General features: G+C 46.1%; 1 protein-coding gene across 2 annotated transcripts; it reads left to right on the top strand.

The window, feature by feature from the left end:
* The first annotated feature begins 4,766 nt into the window (after positions 1-4,766).
* Positions 4,767-15,831, top strand: Krt72 (keratin 72). 2 transcript variants are annotated; one of them, XM_090356112.1, is made up of 9 exons: positions 4,767-5,219; positions 6,874-7,088; positions 9,899-9,959; positions 10,255-10,350; positions 11,533-11,697; positions 12,538-12,663; positions 13,399-13,619; positions 14,638-14,672; positions 15,641-15,831. In XM_090356112.1, exons 1-9 carry the CDS (start codon positions 4,767-4,769, stop codon positions 15,829-15,831), a joined length of 1,563 nt encoding a protein of 520 aa, XP_090212238.1. The 2 variants fall into 2 exon arrangements, with proteins under 2 accessions (XP_090212238.1, XP_090212247.1); XM_090356121.1 differs by lacking the exon at positions 12,538-12,663.
* Positions 15,832-16,040: the final 209 nt, after the last annotated feature.

The raw sequence follows: 16,040 nt of genomic DNA, 5'->3' as shown, positions 1-16,040 counted from the left end.
GGTCCAACCGGTCATGGGACTTGCACACTGCATCTCTGAGCTCTAGGCCTTGTTTTGGCCTCACCTTCCCTGCTTCTGTGTCCCACCAATAAACTTATAAAACTCACGCAGGATCAGGTTGCCTTTCTTTCTCTCCTAAGGAAATCGTCATCTCAGGCCATATCTCTGCCACATGTAGAATGGTCACTAAATGGGACACTGGGGACATCTAAGGTCCCTATGCTTCCATGTCATGGAAGATCTTGACACCTAGCATTCATTTTCTCCATTCCCCAGAAAATGTTCCTTCTAAGTCATGCATTTCTTACAATCATAGTCCAGTGGATATGACATCTTTAGGAATACTCAAGTTATCAGTAGGAAGAAGGAGCCAACTAGAGGCAAGATTTAAGATTTATCAGGAGGAAGCAGGAAACCAATTCTAGAAAGGCTAGGACTTAATACATTTCCTGTTGCCCCCCAAAGGCCCAAAGATATTTGGCATTGATGGCTCATGGCTGTTATCCTTGCTACTTAGGAGGCTGAGATCTGAGGGTCACAGTTCAAATCCAGCCCAGACAGAAAAGTTCCAGAGACTCTTTTTTTTTCTGGTTCCCTGTGCCTTTTTTTTATTTATTTATTTATTTATTTATTTATTTATTTATTTATTTATTGTAATTAGTAAAAGGGTTACATGATATTTGCCAGATAGAAGGTGCATTAATTCACATACATTGATACCCTTTCACATGTCTTGGTACCCATTTCCCTCCCCCCCCCACACCCTCCAGAGACTCTTATCTCCAATTAACCAGCAAAAAGCTGGAAGTGGAGATGTGGCTCAATGGTAAAGTGCCAGCCTTGAGTGAAAAACCCAAGGAAGAATGCAAAGCTCTAAGTTCAATCCCCAGTACCAACACTAAAGAAATAAAGAAAGAAAGAAAGAAAGAAAGAAAGAAAGAAAGAAAGAAAGAAAGAAAATACATAGGTTCATTTTCTGTAATAATCTGACCAAGTAAGTAGTGACCTGACCTGTAGCACTGACGGAGAAATATTCTCTATCCCTCAGGGAGATATTCCATAAAGAAAGATAATGCAATGTAAGGAAAATAAACAACCAAGGAAGTTCCAAAGTAGTCCAGGAGCGAGCAAGAGGTCCTGAGAGAGACCTGGGCAGACTGTCAGCAGAGGCAATATGTGTAGAGGTTTCAGAGAACAGGAGGGAACTCACAGGGGTACAAGAGGAAAAACTGAGTTTTAGAGCCAGAGATACTCACATGGCAAAAATCAGCCTGGGCACTAAAGACTGTGAGACTCTTATCTCCAATTAACCACTAGAAAACTGGAAGTGGCACTGTGGTTCAAGGGGTATGGCAGTAGCCTTGAGCTGAAGAACTCAGGGACAATGCCCAGGCCCTGGGGTAGGGCGGTAGCCTTAAGCTAAAGAGCTCAGGGACAGTGCCTAGGCTCAGAGTTCAAGCCCACAACTGACCAAAGAAACAAAAATCCCATATTAATGTTATCTTTCTTCCGCTAATGCTTAATCTCTTGTGGCTACTGTATCTGACTTTGTTACCTGGTATATTGTATATATGTTTATTTGTTTATTTGAAATAAGGAAGGGAAGGGGGAAAACAAGATGATTGGGAGGGGGTGGAAAGAGGGAAATGGGGACAAAAACATGAGAAGGGGTATCAATATGTGAGAAGTAATGCACCCACTACCTGACAAAAGTAACTGTAATCCCTCTATTCATTATCCCGACAATTTAAAAAAATGAAAAAAAAGAAAATTCTGTATTAGAATCAGCTTTCTTTTTCTTTGAAAATAAGCTCATTTATTAAAAACAAGCTCACATTAGAAAAATCATAAGTAATAACTAGTAGACCAAGCCCCATCATTCATAATCCTAGCTTTCAGTCACTGTTGTGGAAAAGACGGAGTTTTCTATTCTCACTGAAAAGCACTGTTTTTTTCATTGTTGACATAGTTTAGGACTATACGTTCATCATTTATTTACATTTCACTAGATTCATTTTTGGGCACCGTCCCTGAGCTTTTGTGCTCAAACCTAGTGTTCTACCATTTGAGTCACAGAGCTTCACTTGTGGGTTTGTTTTGGCAATGAATTGGAGATAAATGTCTCATGGGCTTTCTCTCTGGGCTGGCTTTGAACCACCATCCTCAGATCTCAGCCTCCTGAGTAGATAGGATTACAGTTGTGAGCCACTGGCACCTGGCTAAATTGGCTTTTTTCAAGAGAACTTTAAGGATCACAGTAAAGTTGGGTTGGCAGGGTTAGGATATCCTGTGTGTCCCTTCCTCCAGGCACAGTCTTCTCATGCTCAACATCCCTAGCAGACTGGAGCATTTGTTACTACCACTGAATGGGTAGCATTGAGCTCAGAGTCTATAGTGAACACTGTATGTATGTGTCTATGTGTGTGCTTGTACTGGGGCTTGAACTCAGGGCCTCATGCTTTCTTTTTGGCTTTTTCTTTCAAGGCTGGCCATCTATCATTTGAGCCATACTCCTATTTCTGGCTTTTTGCTGCTTCATTGGAAATAAGGGTCTCATGAACAATGTTCAGGCTGGCTTTGAATTGAAATCCCTCTGGTGTAGCTAGCATTACAGGCATGTGTCACTAGTGTCTGGACAGAGTTGACAATATTTGGTTCTGGGCATTCTGTGGGGAGGGACAAATGTATAAATGACACATGATTGCCATTATTCTGTCATACAGAGTAAAGTTTTTCATACAAAGATTTTACAGTGCTGTAAAATCCTCCAGCACTAAGCATGTTAATGGCATTTGCTTAACACTCTTTTTTGCTTTATCTCTGCATAGAATCTATTCTTATAGTTTTTTTTCTTTCATGATATCTATTACTTTTCAAACAGCAGCATTCTGGGGGTAAAAGAGATCTAGTTTAACCAGCACATTTGCAAGACTCAACTCAAGTAGTTTCATCCATCTTTTGTAGTAAAGCTCTTATTCCCAAAGGCAGTGTTTTCTGGTATAGTCTACCCAACTCTAGGTTGTTTAGCTCAAAAACTAATAGTTGACATGGTCACCAGGGCCTGATGGTGACATAGTAAGCCACTGCTAGAGGTGAGTGCCATAAGAACCTGTCCTCCCAGACCTTAGCCACCTTTGATCTGCCCACATCCCCACCCATTGAATGCCCCTGGGATATCCATGTATCACGACTGTCTCCCTACCATCTATAATAAACGTGATGGTGGTGTTGACCTGCTCCTGATTCATCTGGGGAAGATAAGAATACATCATTTTGTCTGTCTCCTATTCCTGGGCAGAAAAACACTGATACCAGAGGAACAGGAGTCTCAAATTCTTTGAAGGTGCCCAGAAAATGGGTAAAATTCAAAGACTCCCTTTGGAAGCCAATGCTATGGAAAGATTCTCTTTCCATTTAAAACTTTAAACAAACAAACAAACAAACAAAATCTTCTTGGGCCCTGAGTGTAGCCTAGTGGTAGAATGCTTGCCTAGCATGCATGAAGGCCCAAGTTCGATTCCTTGGTACCACATACATAGTAAAAAAAAGCTGGAAGTGGTGCTTTGGCTCAAGTGGTAGAACTCTGGCCTTGAGAATAAGTCCCAGGACAGTGCTCAGGCCCTGAGTTCAAGCCCTACAACTGGCAAACTAAAGCAAAAATAATAAAAGAAAAACTTCTCAGTGGCTAGAACGAATACATTCTTTTTTAGCTCAATTAATATAAGGACTTCAGGCTTCAGTAGGAAGAAATGCACTATGGTATGCCTGAAACCTACATACATGTACTTAATAAATGCATGCCGATCAATGTATTCTCCTAGCTAGTCTCGAGTAAGTAAAAATCACGTCTAAAAATGAATACACAACACGAGTCTTCTTGTGTTTGTGGAGGGAAACCTGGTTAAAATGATGGGGCACAGGAAAATCTTGTGAAAGGAAAATGTTCTTGAATGAATAACCTGTAGGTTCTTAAAGGGTCTGCTGTCCCCACCCCTCCTCTGACAGCACAGAGAGCCTGCCCTTCCTTCACCAGGACACCCCAATTTTCTCTATCAGTGTATGGCACCATTGATGTCCCTACCACATTGTACAAATGGATAAACATTGTCATTCCACCTGGTGATTGGCTCACTGGAAGCTGTCACTCAATTGCCCCCAGGGACCATAGGACCACCCAAGAAGGGACCCCAGAGGGATAACTCAGAACTGAGCAGCCACAATGTGTGGGAGCCCTGGGGCAGCAGGGGTAGAGAGTTCAATCATCTCCATTAATGTAGATGTCACCCAGCAGATCTGGGTCTAGCCTGGACTCTGCTCACTCTTCCTCACCCTCAGGCCAGACCCACTGGCATTTTTCTATTGAAGATCTTGGCAGTGACGAATCCAGTAATTGGAGGGAAGCACGTGGAGATATGGTAGCCAAATTATTATAATGCAGGAGGTAAGCAAAGGAAATGCAAGGTTCCGGGCCCTTTTATTGGCAATTCATGCAGAGTTCAAGTGTAAGAGACAACGATCTTGGAAGGTAGCTGGTCATTTCCTAAATGAAGAATCCAAGAGATCCAAAATGACATAAAAGGTATTCCTAAAGGTACAAATTAGGCTGACTCCAGCTTGCTAGTCTGCACTGAACTATTTAAATGGCCAGCTAGTCTAGGACTGCAGCTGTCTGCCCTTGAGTGCCCGCCCTGTGCGCTCCTCGCTCTGCGCTCTGCCCACCAGCCCGAGCAGCCCGGACAGCCCAGACGCCCCCGACCTCACCAGCCATGAGTCGCCAGCTGACCCTCTACTCCAGCGGGGAGCGCCTGGGCTTCAGCGGCTGCTCGGCAGTCATCTCGGGCAGGTTCAGCAGCAGTCGCTCCTCGTTCAGGGCCGGCGTCAAGGGCGCAGCCACCTTCGGAAGCCGGAGCCTCTTCAGCATGGGGGGCGGCCGGCGCCTGGCGCTCAGCACTGCGCGGTCAGGTAGTTTTGCGCCAGGCCAGGGGGGCACGGGTGGTGGCCGTCCTGGTGGCTTCGTGGGCACCGTCTTTGGCAGCGCGGGATTGGGGCCTACGTGTCCATCTGTGTGCACCCCGGGAGGCATTCCTCAGGTCTTCGTCAACAAGAGCCTCCTGGCCCCCCTTAATGTGGAGCTGGACCCGGAGATCCAGAAGGTGCGCGCTCAGGAGCGGGAGCAGATCAAGGCCCTGAACAACAAGTTTGCTTCCTTCATTGACAAGGTGGGTCAGGGTGCATCTTTCCATCCCTGCCTCTGCCCCTGCTCCTGCTCCCAGTGCCCAGTGTGCCTGCTCTACCACTGTTTGGCGAGTGGGAATTCGGGTGAGCGAGTGCTTTACTGAGCCTTTCCTTGTGCCTTTGTAAAACCGGCACAAGAATGAATAGTAGCCAGGTGTGCAGCAATCAGGACTAATGGATACATGCTGAGAATAGTGTCTGGGACACATTGCCGAGGAAGGGAAACCTCCCCATTCCTCGTGGGGAAAGGCCCTGGGAAGGGAGAGGGTACAGGAGAGGCAGAAGACCTGCCCAAGGGTTTTGATATTTCCGGTATCAGATAAACGGATGGAGACACCCATCCAGGTCAAGGTCACCATGGAATATTCCAGGACTTGGCAAATGCTGAAGGGATTTAAAGGTAGGAAGAGGGAGGGTGTGTCAGGCAGACAACTTTCCAGAGGGAGTGGGAAAACAGAGCCAGAACACTGAGGGCTCAAGGTAAGAGCTATTTGTTTATTTTTCAATTCAACACATCCATTTATACTTCACGATAATTGATCCAGATGGATGGATATCACCCCTTTCATGGTTCAGAGGGATGACATGTCAAGATGAATATGGGTTGGGGAGAGTGTACTCAGAAATGAGGGTAACAAAGAAGGTATGTCTGGAAGTTCAGTGATAGTGGTCCTGGAGAATGGGAAGAAACAAAGAATGAGCTTCTTTGTTTCTAGCATAACAGGTGAGAAGGACACAGCAGCTGATATTATCAAGCTAAGAAATGAGTCAATGTAAGTTCTCTGTGTTTGCTAGGGAGGGTGAGGGAGGAGGCTTGGTAGGAGAGGCTGAGCCACAATTCCAGAGAAAGGGGACTTCCTACTGTAATTCCTTTTCCCTTCTACTTAAACAAACAAACACTGATTTCTAGACTGTACATATGAGAGTGCCTGGCTTAATTTGCTTTAACACAATGATCTCATGCGTTTTTCCTTCCAATGATATAATTTCATTCTTCCTGGTGGCTGAATAAAATTCCATAGTGCATATATATACCCCATGTTTTTAAATCAATTTCATCAGTTTTTGGAAACCTAGACTTGTTCCATAGCATGGTTATTGTGAATTGTGCTGCAATAAACATAAACACGTGTGCAGCTTGCTCCATTGTATACTTGAACTTGAACTCAGATCCTCATGCTCTCTCATGTGGTTTTTGTGTACATGGCTGACACTCTACCATGAAGCCACACCTCCGTATCTGACTTTTTGCTGACTAGTTGGTGCTGAGTCTCTTGAATTTGCCTGACTTGCTTCAAACTGTGACATTTAGATCTCAGCCTCCCAAGTGGGTAGAATTATACATGTAAATCACTTGTGCCTAGCGCTGTCCATTCCTTTTTTTTTTTTTTTGCCAGTCCAGGCTTGAGTCCAGGGCCTGAGCACTGTCCTTGGACTTCCTCAAGGCTAGAGCTCTACCACTTGAACCACAGCACCACTTCTTTTATTTCTACGTACGTGGTACCAAGGAAGTGAACTTGGGTCTTCGTGCATGCTAGGCAAGCACTCTACCACTAGGCCAAACTCCTGGCCCATCTGTCTCACACTTGAGAGACAATTTCTATGGGGACTCAACAGTAACTGGGTTTTGGGTCCCAGGTGCGCTTCCTGGAGCAGCAGAACCAGGTGCTGGAGACCAAGTGGGAGCTGCTGCAGCAGCTGGACCTGAACAATTGCAGGAAGAATCTGGAGTCCATTCATGAGGGCCACATCAGCAGCCTGCGGAAGCAGCTGGAGACACTGTCGGGGGACCGAGTGAGGCTGGACTCGGAGCTGAGGAGCATGAGGGATGTGGTGGAGGACTACAAGAAGAGGTGAGTGGGAGGCAGGGAAAACTGTTGGAGATGTGGCTTAACTAAAAGGCAGCATTGTTGCTTTATGTCCTCTGCTGAGATGATTGCTATTTTCTGTAAGGTAAGGGAGAGACAGGTAGACAGACTGGGTTTAGAAAGGCAAACTCACATCATTTTACCCAGAATGGCGCTCTGAACTGCCTATGATGTGGGTCCAGTTTCTAGCATTAACTATGAAAGAATGAAGGCAAATAATGGGCCTAAAACCAGACAGATAACCCAAATGTTTTTGGAATTCCTTTTAAGCAGAGCTTTCTATGAAAGCCCCAGACCTGAAATACCCATTCATCTTAGAAGAAATTTGAAAAGTGACAAAAATGAATTTTTTTGCTAGTCCTAGGCTTGAACTCAGGGCCTGACCACTGTCCTTGGGCTTTCTAAAGGCTAGAGCTCTGCCACTTGAGCTACAGCATCACTTCTGGCTTTTTCTATGTATGTGGTACATAGGAATCAAACCTGGGTCTTTGTGCATGCTAGGCAAGCACTCTACCACTAGGACAAACTCCCGGCCCAAAAAAAGAATTTTAAAAACTTACTTTGTGTCAAAGTAAGTCTGTGCTAATAAATTCTATCTTTAAAAAGAATAATTAAGCCAACCACTGGTGGGTTACTTAGGTAAGCCTAGCTACTCAGAAGACTGAGATTTAAGGTTCACATTTTGAGGCCAATCCAGGCAGGAAAGTCCTTGAGACCCTTATTTCGAATTAACCACTAAAAAGTCAGAAATGGATCTGTGGCTCAAGTGATTGAGCACCAGCCTCGAACAAAATTGCTAATGGATAATTCCCAGGCTTTGGATTCAAGCTGCAACACACACACACACACACACACACACACACACACACACACACACACACACGAGTGAGAGAATAATTAAGAATGTATCTAGAAGAATAGATTGGCTATCCCTCTGAGTTGAATCAATGATGACAGAATAATAAATATAAATGAAAGAATAATGAATATAGGGGAAAACATAATAAGTACCGAATCAGTGACCCTGATGTTTTGAAAGTTGTCTTAGGTATAGGTGAGGGAGGTATAGACAGTGTTGAGTTCTTTCTCTTGACCCACATTCAACCTGGCTGTCTGTTCTCTTCTGAGCCCTGCAAGATGACTCCCCATGGGAAGGGGTGATGGTCCTTGATCTCAGAGGGCACACAGATTGTGGGCACAGTTTTTTCCCATATATTTTTTTATTGTAATTAATAGAAGGGTTACATGATATTCACCAGATAGAAGGTGCATTACTTCACAAACATTGATACCCTTTCTCATGTCATGGTCCCCATTTCCCTCCTCCCTCCCCCATCTTGACTCCCCCCTTCCCTATCCAATTTCAAATAATCAATTAAGCATATATGAAATATATCAGATAACAAGGTGAAATATTGTAACAATATGAGATAACCAAGGGACAGCAAAAGAGATGAGAGGTAACATAGTACATTAAGGACAATAATCACTCATTATATGGCTTTTGTTTCTATATCCTGGAGGTCCTTACATTTACCGTCATACTATATGGCCTTATGAATCTAGATTTTGTTCTATTATAAATCTCTGCTAGGAGATCCCAAGTTTTCTACTGATTATGACAAATGAGGGAAACCATTGAGCCTATGTTCCTTTGAGTCTGTCTTACTTCACTTAATGTGATTTTTTTCTGTCTTTCCATTTCCTTACAAATGGGGCAATGTCGTTCTTTCTGACAGCAGCATAGAATTCCATTGTGTATAAATATCACATCTTGTTGATCCACTCATCAACTGAGGGACATCTGGGTTGGTTCCATATCTTTACTATGGTAAACAGTGCTGCAATGAACATCATTGTGTTAGTGGATTTAGTATGCCCTTGTTTCTGGACGATTGGGTAAATGCCAAGGAGTGGAATTGCTGGGTCACAGAGGAGTTTTATGTTTAGTCTTTGGAGGAACTGCCATACTGCTTTCCATAGTGGTTGAACGAGTTTGCACTCCCACCAACAGTGTAGTAGTGATCCCTCCTGGCCACATCCCCTCCAGCATCTGTTATTATTAGATTTCTTGATCCTGGCCATTCTAATTGGAGTGAGGTGAAATCTTGTTTTGATTTGCATTTCTTTTGTGACCAGAGATGTCGAGCATTTCTTCATGTGTCTATAGGCCATTTTTATTTCTTCTTCAGAGAAGACTCTCTTTAAGTCTTTGGCCCATCTTTTAATGGGATGGTTCTTTCTTTGGAGGTTAGTTTTGGAGTGATTCAATTTTTTGACCTGTTGATATATTTTAGATATGAGGCCTTTGGTTAGTGAAGATCTTCTCCCACTCTGTAGGCTTTCTAGTTAATTTGCTAGCTATGTCCTTTGCCATACAGAAGCGCTGCAGTTTAATGCAGTCTGTGGGCACAGTTTTAAAGAATAATCTCAGAGTGGAACTGAGTACAGTGTGACTAGTACAAATGGCATCAAGATAAGGATTAGAGCCCAAGTGGAGATCCAAGAGGGTTTGGAGAGAAAAGGAGTCTGGGGACTCCAAGGCAGAGACATGGGTCTGGGGTGCTGTGCTCTCCTTGAATCTGTCAAAGGGCAAAGGTGCAGAGTTGCAGAATGGAAGCTCCAGCTTCCTTTAAAGCTGCCCTTTCCCACATCCTCTAGAGGAAGGCTGCATCCTATCCCCTGGGGGTGGGGGTAAATGATCTTCCCTTGGCATCTTTTGGTGCAGGGGTGGCCACTGGTCAGTGATGATCTGCAGGACCCAATGCCAGTGCTGTTTCTTTCCCTATCCACAGGTATGAGGTAGAGATTAACCGACGCACTGCCGCTGAGAATGAATTTGTGGTGCTGAAGAAGGTACGAGGGGTACAGGAAGGGCTGGAAGAAGTAGCATGAGGAAAGCCAACCTCTGGGTCACTTACTAGCCCCTTCCTCCCTTTACTGGGATGCATGCTGCTTCCCCAAATCTGCCAGTCTAGCATCTGGCCATTGGACTGTACTTCTAGCACAGCCTTTGCGCTCTCACGAGGGGTGAGGGTTTAAAGAGATCTAGAAGCCCTTGGCTTTCTGGGGCAGGGAGGGCAGGGCAGGGCAGGGCAGGGCAGGGCCGGATAGGGAAGGCAGCACCCCGACCATCACATGTGTGTTTCAGGATGTAGATGCTGCCTATATGAACAAGGTTGAGCTTCAGGCCAAAGTGGAATCTCTGGCAGATGATATCAAATTCTTCAAGTGTCTCTATGAAGGGGTAAGAGCTTCACCAACCTCTCTTGTGTGGCTGTTCCTCTTGCAGGTGACTTCTGGCCTATGACCTGGATGGTTGTATGGATCAAGGGTTGGGAGTGGAGAAGCCTTTCAATTAGTGTAGCTGAGGCCCTACTACAGGTCTATGAGCTAGGCTTCAAGGAGGTGCTAAATGGAGGGGGAATGATTCCTGACCTCCAGGAGTTAATGGCCTGGCAGGGGATTTGGTATGAGCTTTGAGAGAGCAGAAGGAGGCATAGTGAGCCCAGCCTAGGCCATCAGGGAAGGCCCCTGGAGAAAGGAGAGAGATATCAATGGATGCTGGTTAGGGCACGGTATTTAGCTTGATGGAGCAGGAAAAAAAAGTGAGGATTTAGAAGCCTGCAATGTGTGAAAGCTTAAGGGCTATGGAAGGAAGTAGTGCCTAGGGAAGGAAAAAGGCGTGGGTCCCTGGAGTCAGTGCCCATCAGCTACTCAGGAAGCTAAGATCTGGGGATCACAGTTCAAGGCCAAGCCCAGGCAGTCCATGAGACTCTTATCTCTAATTAACCACTAAAAAAAAGCCAGACATGAAACTGTGGCTCAAGTGGTACAGACTAGTCCTGTCAGGGATAGGACCCAGGTCCTGAGTTCAAGCTCCAGGACTGGTACAAAATAAAGGTGGTAGGTGATGTCCTTGAGACCTCTAAGTGCCACAAGAGGAGTTCAGATGCGATTCTGTGGATAAAGGTGACATTTCTGGCTTTTGAGTGAAAGAATGAAAATGGGTAGGAGGATTCTGAGGGCAGGATGAAAGAGGAAACTATTTCCTGGGGAAAGAACCTCAAGGTGGCCATTTTTTTTTTTGCCAGTCCCAGGCTTAAACTCAGGGCCTGGGCATTGCCCTTGGGCTTTTTCAAGGCTAGAGCTCTACCACTTGAGCCACAGCACCACTTCCAGCTTTTTCTATGTATGTGGTACCAAGGAATCAAACTGGGGTCTTTGTGAATGCTAGGCAAGCACTCTACTACTAGGTCAAACTCCCAGCTCCATGGCAGCTATTCTTACAGCTGGCAGCTGCTGAGGCAGTTGGAACATGGAGGAAAGGCAGACAGGAGCAGCGAGGATTGTGTCCAGAGAGGATCAGGAGAAGAGGTCTCCTACTGGGAATTCCCTAACACATTTTCTCCCCCCAACTATTCTCCAGGAGATTGCTCAGATGCAGTCCCACATCAGTGACACGTCTGTGATTCTGTCAATGGACAATAACCGGCAGCTTGATCTGGACAGCATCATCAGTGATGTGCGAGCCCAGTACGAGGACATGGCCGTGAAGAGCAAGGCTGAGACAGAGAATCTGTACCAGAGCAAGGTGAACCTGAGCCCAGTGACCACCTCTGGGGCATGCACACATCATGCATGCATGTATGTGCCGTGTGTGTGTGTGTGTGTGTGTGCGCACACACGCATGTGCACGTGTGTGCATTTGATCTGTGTTTTGCAATCGGATTTCATAAGAATATGTCCTTGTCACCCAGAGATACCATGGCAGATCTGGTATTTGTAAGGGATATTAAAAAGGCTTACTCCTTACCTAACATGGTCTTTGCTGGCAGCTGAGGCCCCGTCAGACTCCACGGTGACAGGGCTCTGACACAGTCTCATGCAGAATATAGTTCCACTTTCTTTCTTGTTTCCAGCTTTGGTAAAAGTTGGACAGACAGCACCAATTGCAACAAAGCTCTCACACTGGAAAAGCAAAGGATCCCACTGAACTAGAGCAGGCTCCTCCTCTTCAGGAGAAAATGATTGTTCCCCCCTCCTCCCACCTCCCCTGTATACACCCTCCCCCAACTCCCTCCTTTGCTGGTGCTTATGTTACTTCAATAATTTAAACATGCACCATCCCCCTTTAAACAGGTGAATTTGTGTGTGCACTCACACGTCCATGCGCATGTATGCACATAGTGGGCTTGAATTCAGGGCCTGGGCACTATCCCTTAGCTCTTTTGCTCAAGGCTGGCACATGACTACTTGAACCACAGCCCTACTTTTAGCTTGTGGCTGATTAATTGGAGATCAGAGCCTCACTGGCTTTGAATCTCGATCCTCCAATCTCAGTTGTCTAAGTAGCTAGGTGTGAGTTACTGGTGCCAAGTAACTGTGTGAATTCTTCACTGCCCTGCTCTCCTTTGTTGTCATCCAACCTCAGATCCAGGAGCTACAGCTTACAGCAGGCCAACATGGGGATGATCTCAAACTCACCAAGGCTGAGATCACAGAGCTCAACCGGCTGATCCAGAGAATCCACTTGGAGATAGGCAACGTGAAGAAGCAGGTGAGTTTCCTGCAATGAATCCTTGATGGGCTTGACTGAGCACCCATCTGGACAAGACGGACTATGCAAAAAGGGGTAAAACATATAGTGCTATCCTCAGGCAAATGTCGGTAACTCATCCAGAGGGGAAGATCAGATCGCATGGGATGCGGGTAGGGCATTCCACACAGCACAGCATACACTGTAAGGGCGATAGGAGTCCAGTGGGGCTGGAGCCAAGTGAGGAGGTGGGAGGCACTTTTGTAGAGGAGGTGGAATTGCACTGGGGTAAAAAAGGGAGGAGAAGGTGTCCAGGGGAAGGAGCTGGCAGGGGCAGTGGATGGAGGTGTGGTATGTGTGGGGCACGCATTCAGGGAGGATGGTTGTCTTTCTGAAGCAGATCTGCAGTGCAACTAGGGTGACCTGAAGGGGAGGACACCAGCAGGCAGGATTAGGTAGATTGTGGATGTGGTCTTTGCCAGCCAGGGGGGTGGTTTAGAACCCATGCAGGAGGTTAAAGGAGCCATTTTTTGTTGATTTCAGAAGAGAATAGAGAAGAAAGACCTCCTACCCTAGATGACTCGGGGCCCTGCTGTAGTGTGGTCTTTCCCATGTGTGCAGCCAGCTCTTCCTCTCTGGGAGCACGTGTAGTGCGGAAATCAGCAAACCTCTGAGTGTTTTCTCTCAGGATCACAGTCAGGAAAGTTGTCAGAGAAGGGTCCCAGATACAAACAGCCGAATCTGTTTACCCCTCAGTGCTCCAACCTGGAGACAGCAATTGCCGATGCAGAACAGCGGGGTGATTGTGCGCTCAAAGATGCCCGGGCTAAGCTGGATGAGTTGGAGGGTGGGCTGCAGCAAAGCAAGGAGGACCTGGCCAGGATGCTGTGCGAGTACCAGGAGCTCTTGAACCTCAAGCTGTCGCTGGACATGGAGATAGCCACCTACAGAAAGCTGCTGGAGGGTGAAGAGAGCAGGTGGGGAGCAGTTTTGTTTTGTTTTGTTTTTGGTTGGTCATGGGACTTTAACTCTGGGCCCTGGCGTTGTCCCTGAGCTCTTCAGCTCAAGGCTACTGTCCTACCCCTTGAACCACAGCACCTCTTCTGGTTTTCTGGTGTTTAATTGGTGATAAGAGTCTTATGGTCTTGTTAGTGCCTGGGCTGGCTTTGAACCACCATCCTTGGATTTCAGCCACCTGGGTAGGTAGGGTTATAGGTGTAAGCCACTGCGCCTGGCTTGTTTTGTTTTGTATTCTGCTTTCATTAGATACTCCAAGACAAGCAGTTTGGTTCTATGCAGGACATACTGAAATAAAGTCACAGCTAAGAAGGACCAGGTTGTAGCAATCATGCAGAGGCTGTGGGAGAAGAATTATTAGCATTGTCAGGGTTGGAGAACCTAAGCATTCCCAGACCTCACATGGATTGGTTCTGGGTGTTGGTGGCTCATACCTGTGATCCTAGCTACCCAGGAGGCTAAGATCTGATGATTCTTGTTCAAAGCCAGCCCATGCAGAACAGTCTATAAGACTCTTAACACCAGTTAACCAGTAAAAAGCCAGAAGTGGGGTGGGGGGAGGGTCGACTCAAATGGTAGAGCGCTAGCCTCGAATGAAAGAGCTAAGACAGAACACATTGGCCCTGAGTTCAAGACCCAGTTCTGGTACATGTGCACATGCATGTGCGTGCACACACACACACACACACACACAGATACACAAAAACTACAGGCATAACTAGCATGGTATTGAGCTATTAACTATATCCCACACAACAAATAAATAATCCAGAGCATCTGGTGGAGAGTGACTCCTTATAACAGCCCACGTTTCCACTTCGGTTCCCCATTTCTTGAATAGTCCTATGTGGTATGGAAAGAAAGGAGGCCAGATGAGGCTGGGGACACATGCTGAGGGGAGAGACTTAGTCCTAGATATGGCCTGGATAGACATTGCTTGTTTGTGAAGGTTGTACCTGTTTTCTTCTACCTCTGCAGGATGTCTGGTGAATACCCAAATTCTGTGAGCATCTGTGAGTACTTGGTCCTTACCTCAGTTTCCTTAGTAGAAGTCACTCTAGTTGAAGGGTTTGGGAAAAACTTAAAACCAGTAAGAGGAATGTAGCTTTAGCAATTGTCAGGAAGCATTGAACGGGAGTAGGGGGGATCAAAATGAGCAGTATAACATACAGAAAGGCTGGGGGGTTGGCCTAGTGGTAGAGTGCTTGCCTAGCATGCATGAAGACCTGGGTTCAATTCCTTGGTACCACATATATAGAGAAAAGCTGGAAGTGGTGCTGTGGTTAAAGTGGTAGAGCTCTAGCCTTGAGAAAGCCTAAGGGCAGTGCTCAGGACCTGAGCTCAAGCCTAGGACTGGAAAAAGATTAGAAATTTAAAAAAATATACAGAAAAACCCAATGATGTATATGACACAATGACCTGCTATAAGAATGAAGCCAGAATAAGATGACAGGCTTAGACTGCAGGAGAGGGGATTTTAGGGTAACCTAAACGACCACTGGGGAAAAAGAAGTAGCTGAAACAACCCTTTCAGGGCCTATGCCCTGAGGAGAACACAGGGGAGGAGCCATATACTGAGAAGCAGAAATATTCCCTCAGCCCCCTCTGCATCAGCAGCATAGGTGCTTAGATGCTTCCATTGTGAAGTGGCTGTTTTCATTTGGTCTAAACCAAGGGGAAACTCTGAAAAGAGTTTCTGTCTGCTGTGAACCTCAAGTCTGATATTGTCAGATTGGACATAGACTGCTAGGGAAAGGTAGAAGTATGGGGCCCAGTGCATGAAAAATGAAGCCATTCTGCCATTATCAGATTCATGCTTAAAGATTTACCAGACTACATATGAAGCCATATATATTTCCTGCTTATAGAAATCACATAGTAAACTAAAAAGAGAGAGTAGGCTTGGATGTCCTAGGAGAGGCTCTGACCAGGTGTAGGGCTTACTGGGGCTGAGCTGTCCTTTTGTGCCCAACCTCTCCAGCTGTCATCAGCAGCACCAATGCCGGGCCAGGAGGGGCTGGCTTCAGCATGGGCTTTGGTGCCTCGAGCAGTTACAACTACAGACCTATGGCGTTGGAGGTCAAGACCAAAGGCAGCTGTGGCAGTGACCTCAAGGATCCCCTTGCCAAAACCCCGGGTAGCAGCTGTGCAACCAAAAAGTCCTCCAGATGATGGGGCAGCCATGACTCTGCAAGTAGAAAGCGGCACTTCCAACCACCTCCCTGCTTCTTCCCTGGCACCTCTTTCTAAGATCATCACAATCCCAATCCCCCCTCTCTGCCATGTTGTCCCTGGAGGGATGATGCTCTGGTGCAGGAAGGCCCCTTGTGGGCTTTCTCCACTTGGCTTCTTTTCATGGGATAGCTGTCCCAAACTTATAG

Source organism: Megascapheus bottae, chromosome 2 (assembly GCF_031878675.1).
Source record: "Megascapheus bottae isolate mThoBot1 chromosome 2, mThoBot2.hap1, whole genome shotgun sequence".
NCBI lineage: Eukaryota > Metazoa > Chordata > Mammalia > Rodentia > Geomyidae > Megascapheus > Megascapheus bottae.
The sequence above is the reverse complement of the archived record's forward strand: the minus strand, read 5'-3'. Positions and strand labels throughout refer to the sequence as shown.

What these genes read in the sequence shown, in the direction of transcription:
- Krt72 (XM_090356112.1), top strand. Translation starts at nt 4,767, where the DNA reads ATGAGTCGCCAGCTGACCCTCTACTCCAGCGGGGAGCGCCTGGGCTTC. An exon ending in GTGGAGGACTACAAGAAGAG is followed by an intron (nt 7,089 to 9,898) that starts GTGAGTGGGAGG and finishes CCCTATCCACAG; the next exon opens with GTATGAGGTAGAGATTAACC. An exon ending in AGAATCTGTACCAGAGCAAG is followed by an intron (nt 11,698 to 12,537) that starts GTGAACCTGAGC and finishes ATCCAACCTCAG; the next exon opens with ATCCAGGAGCTACAGCTTAC.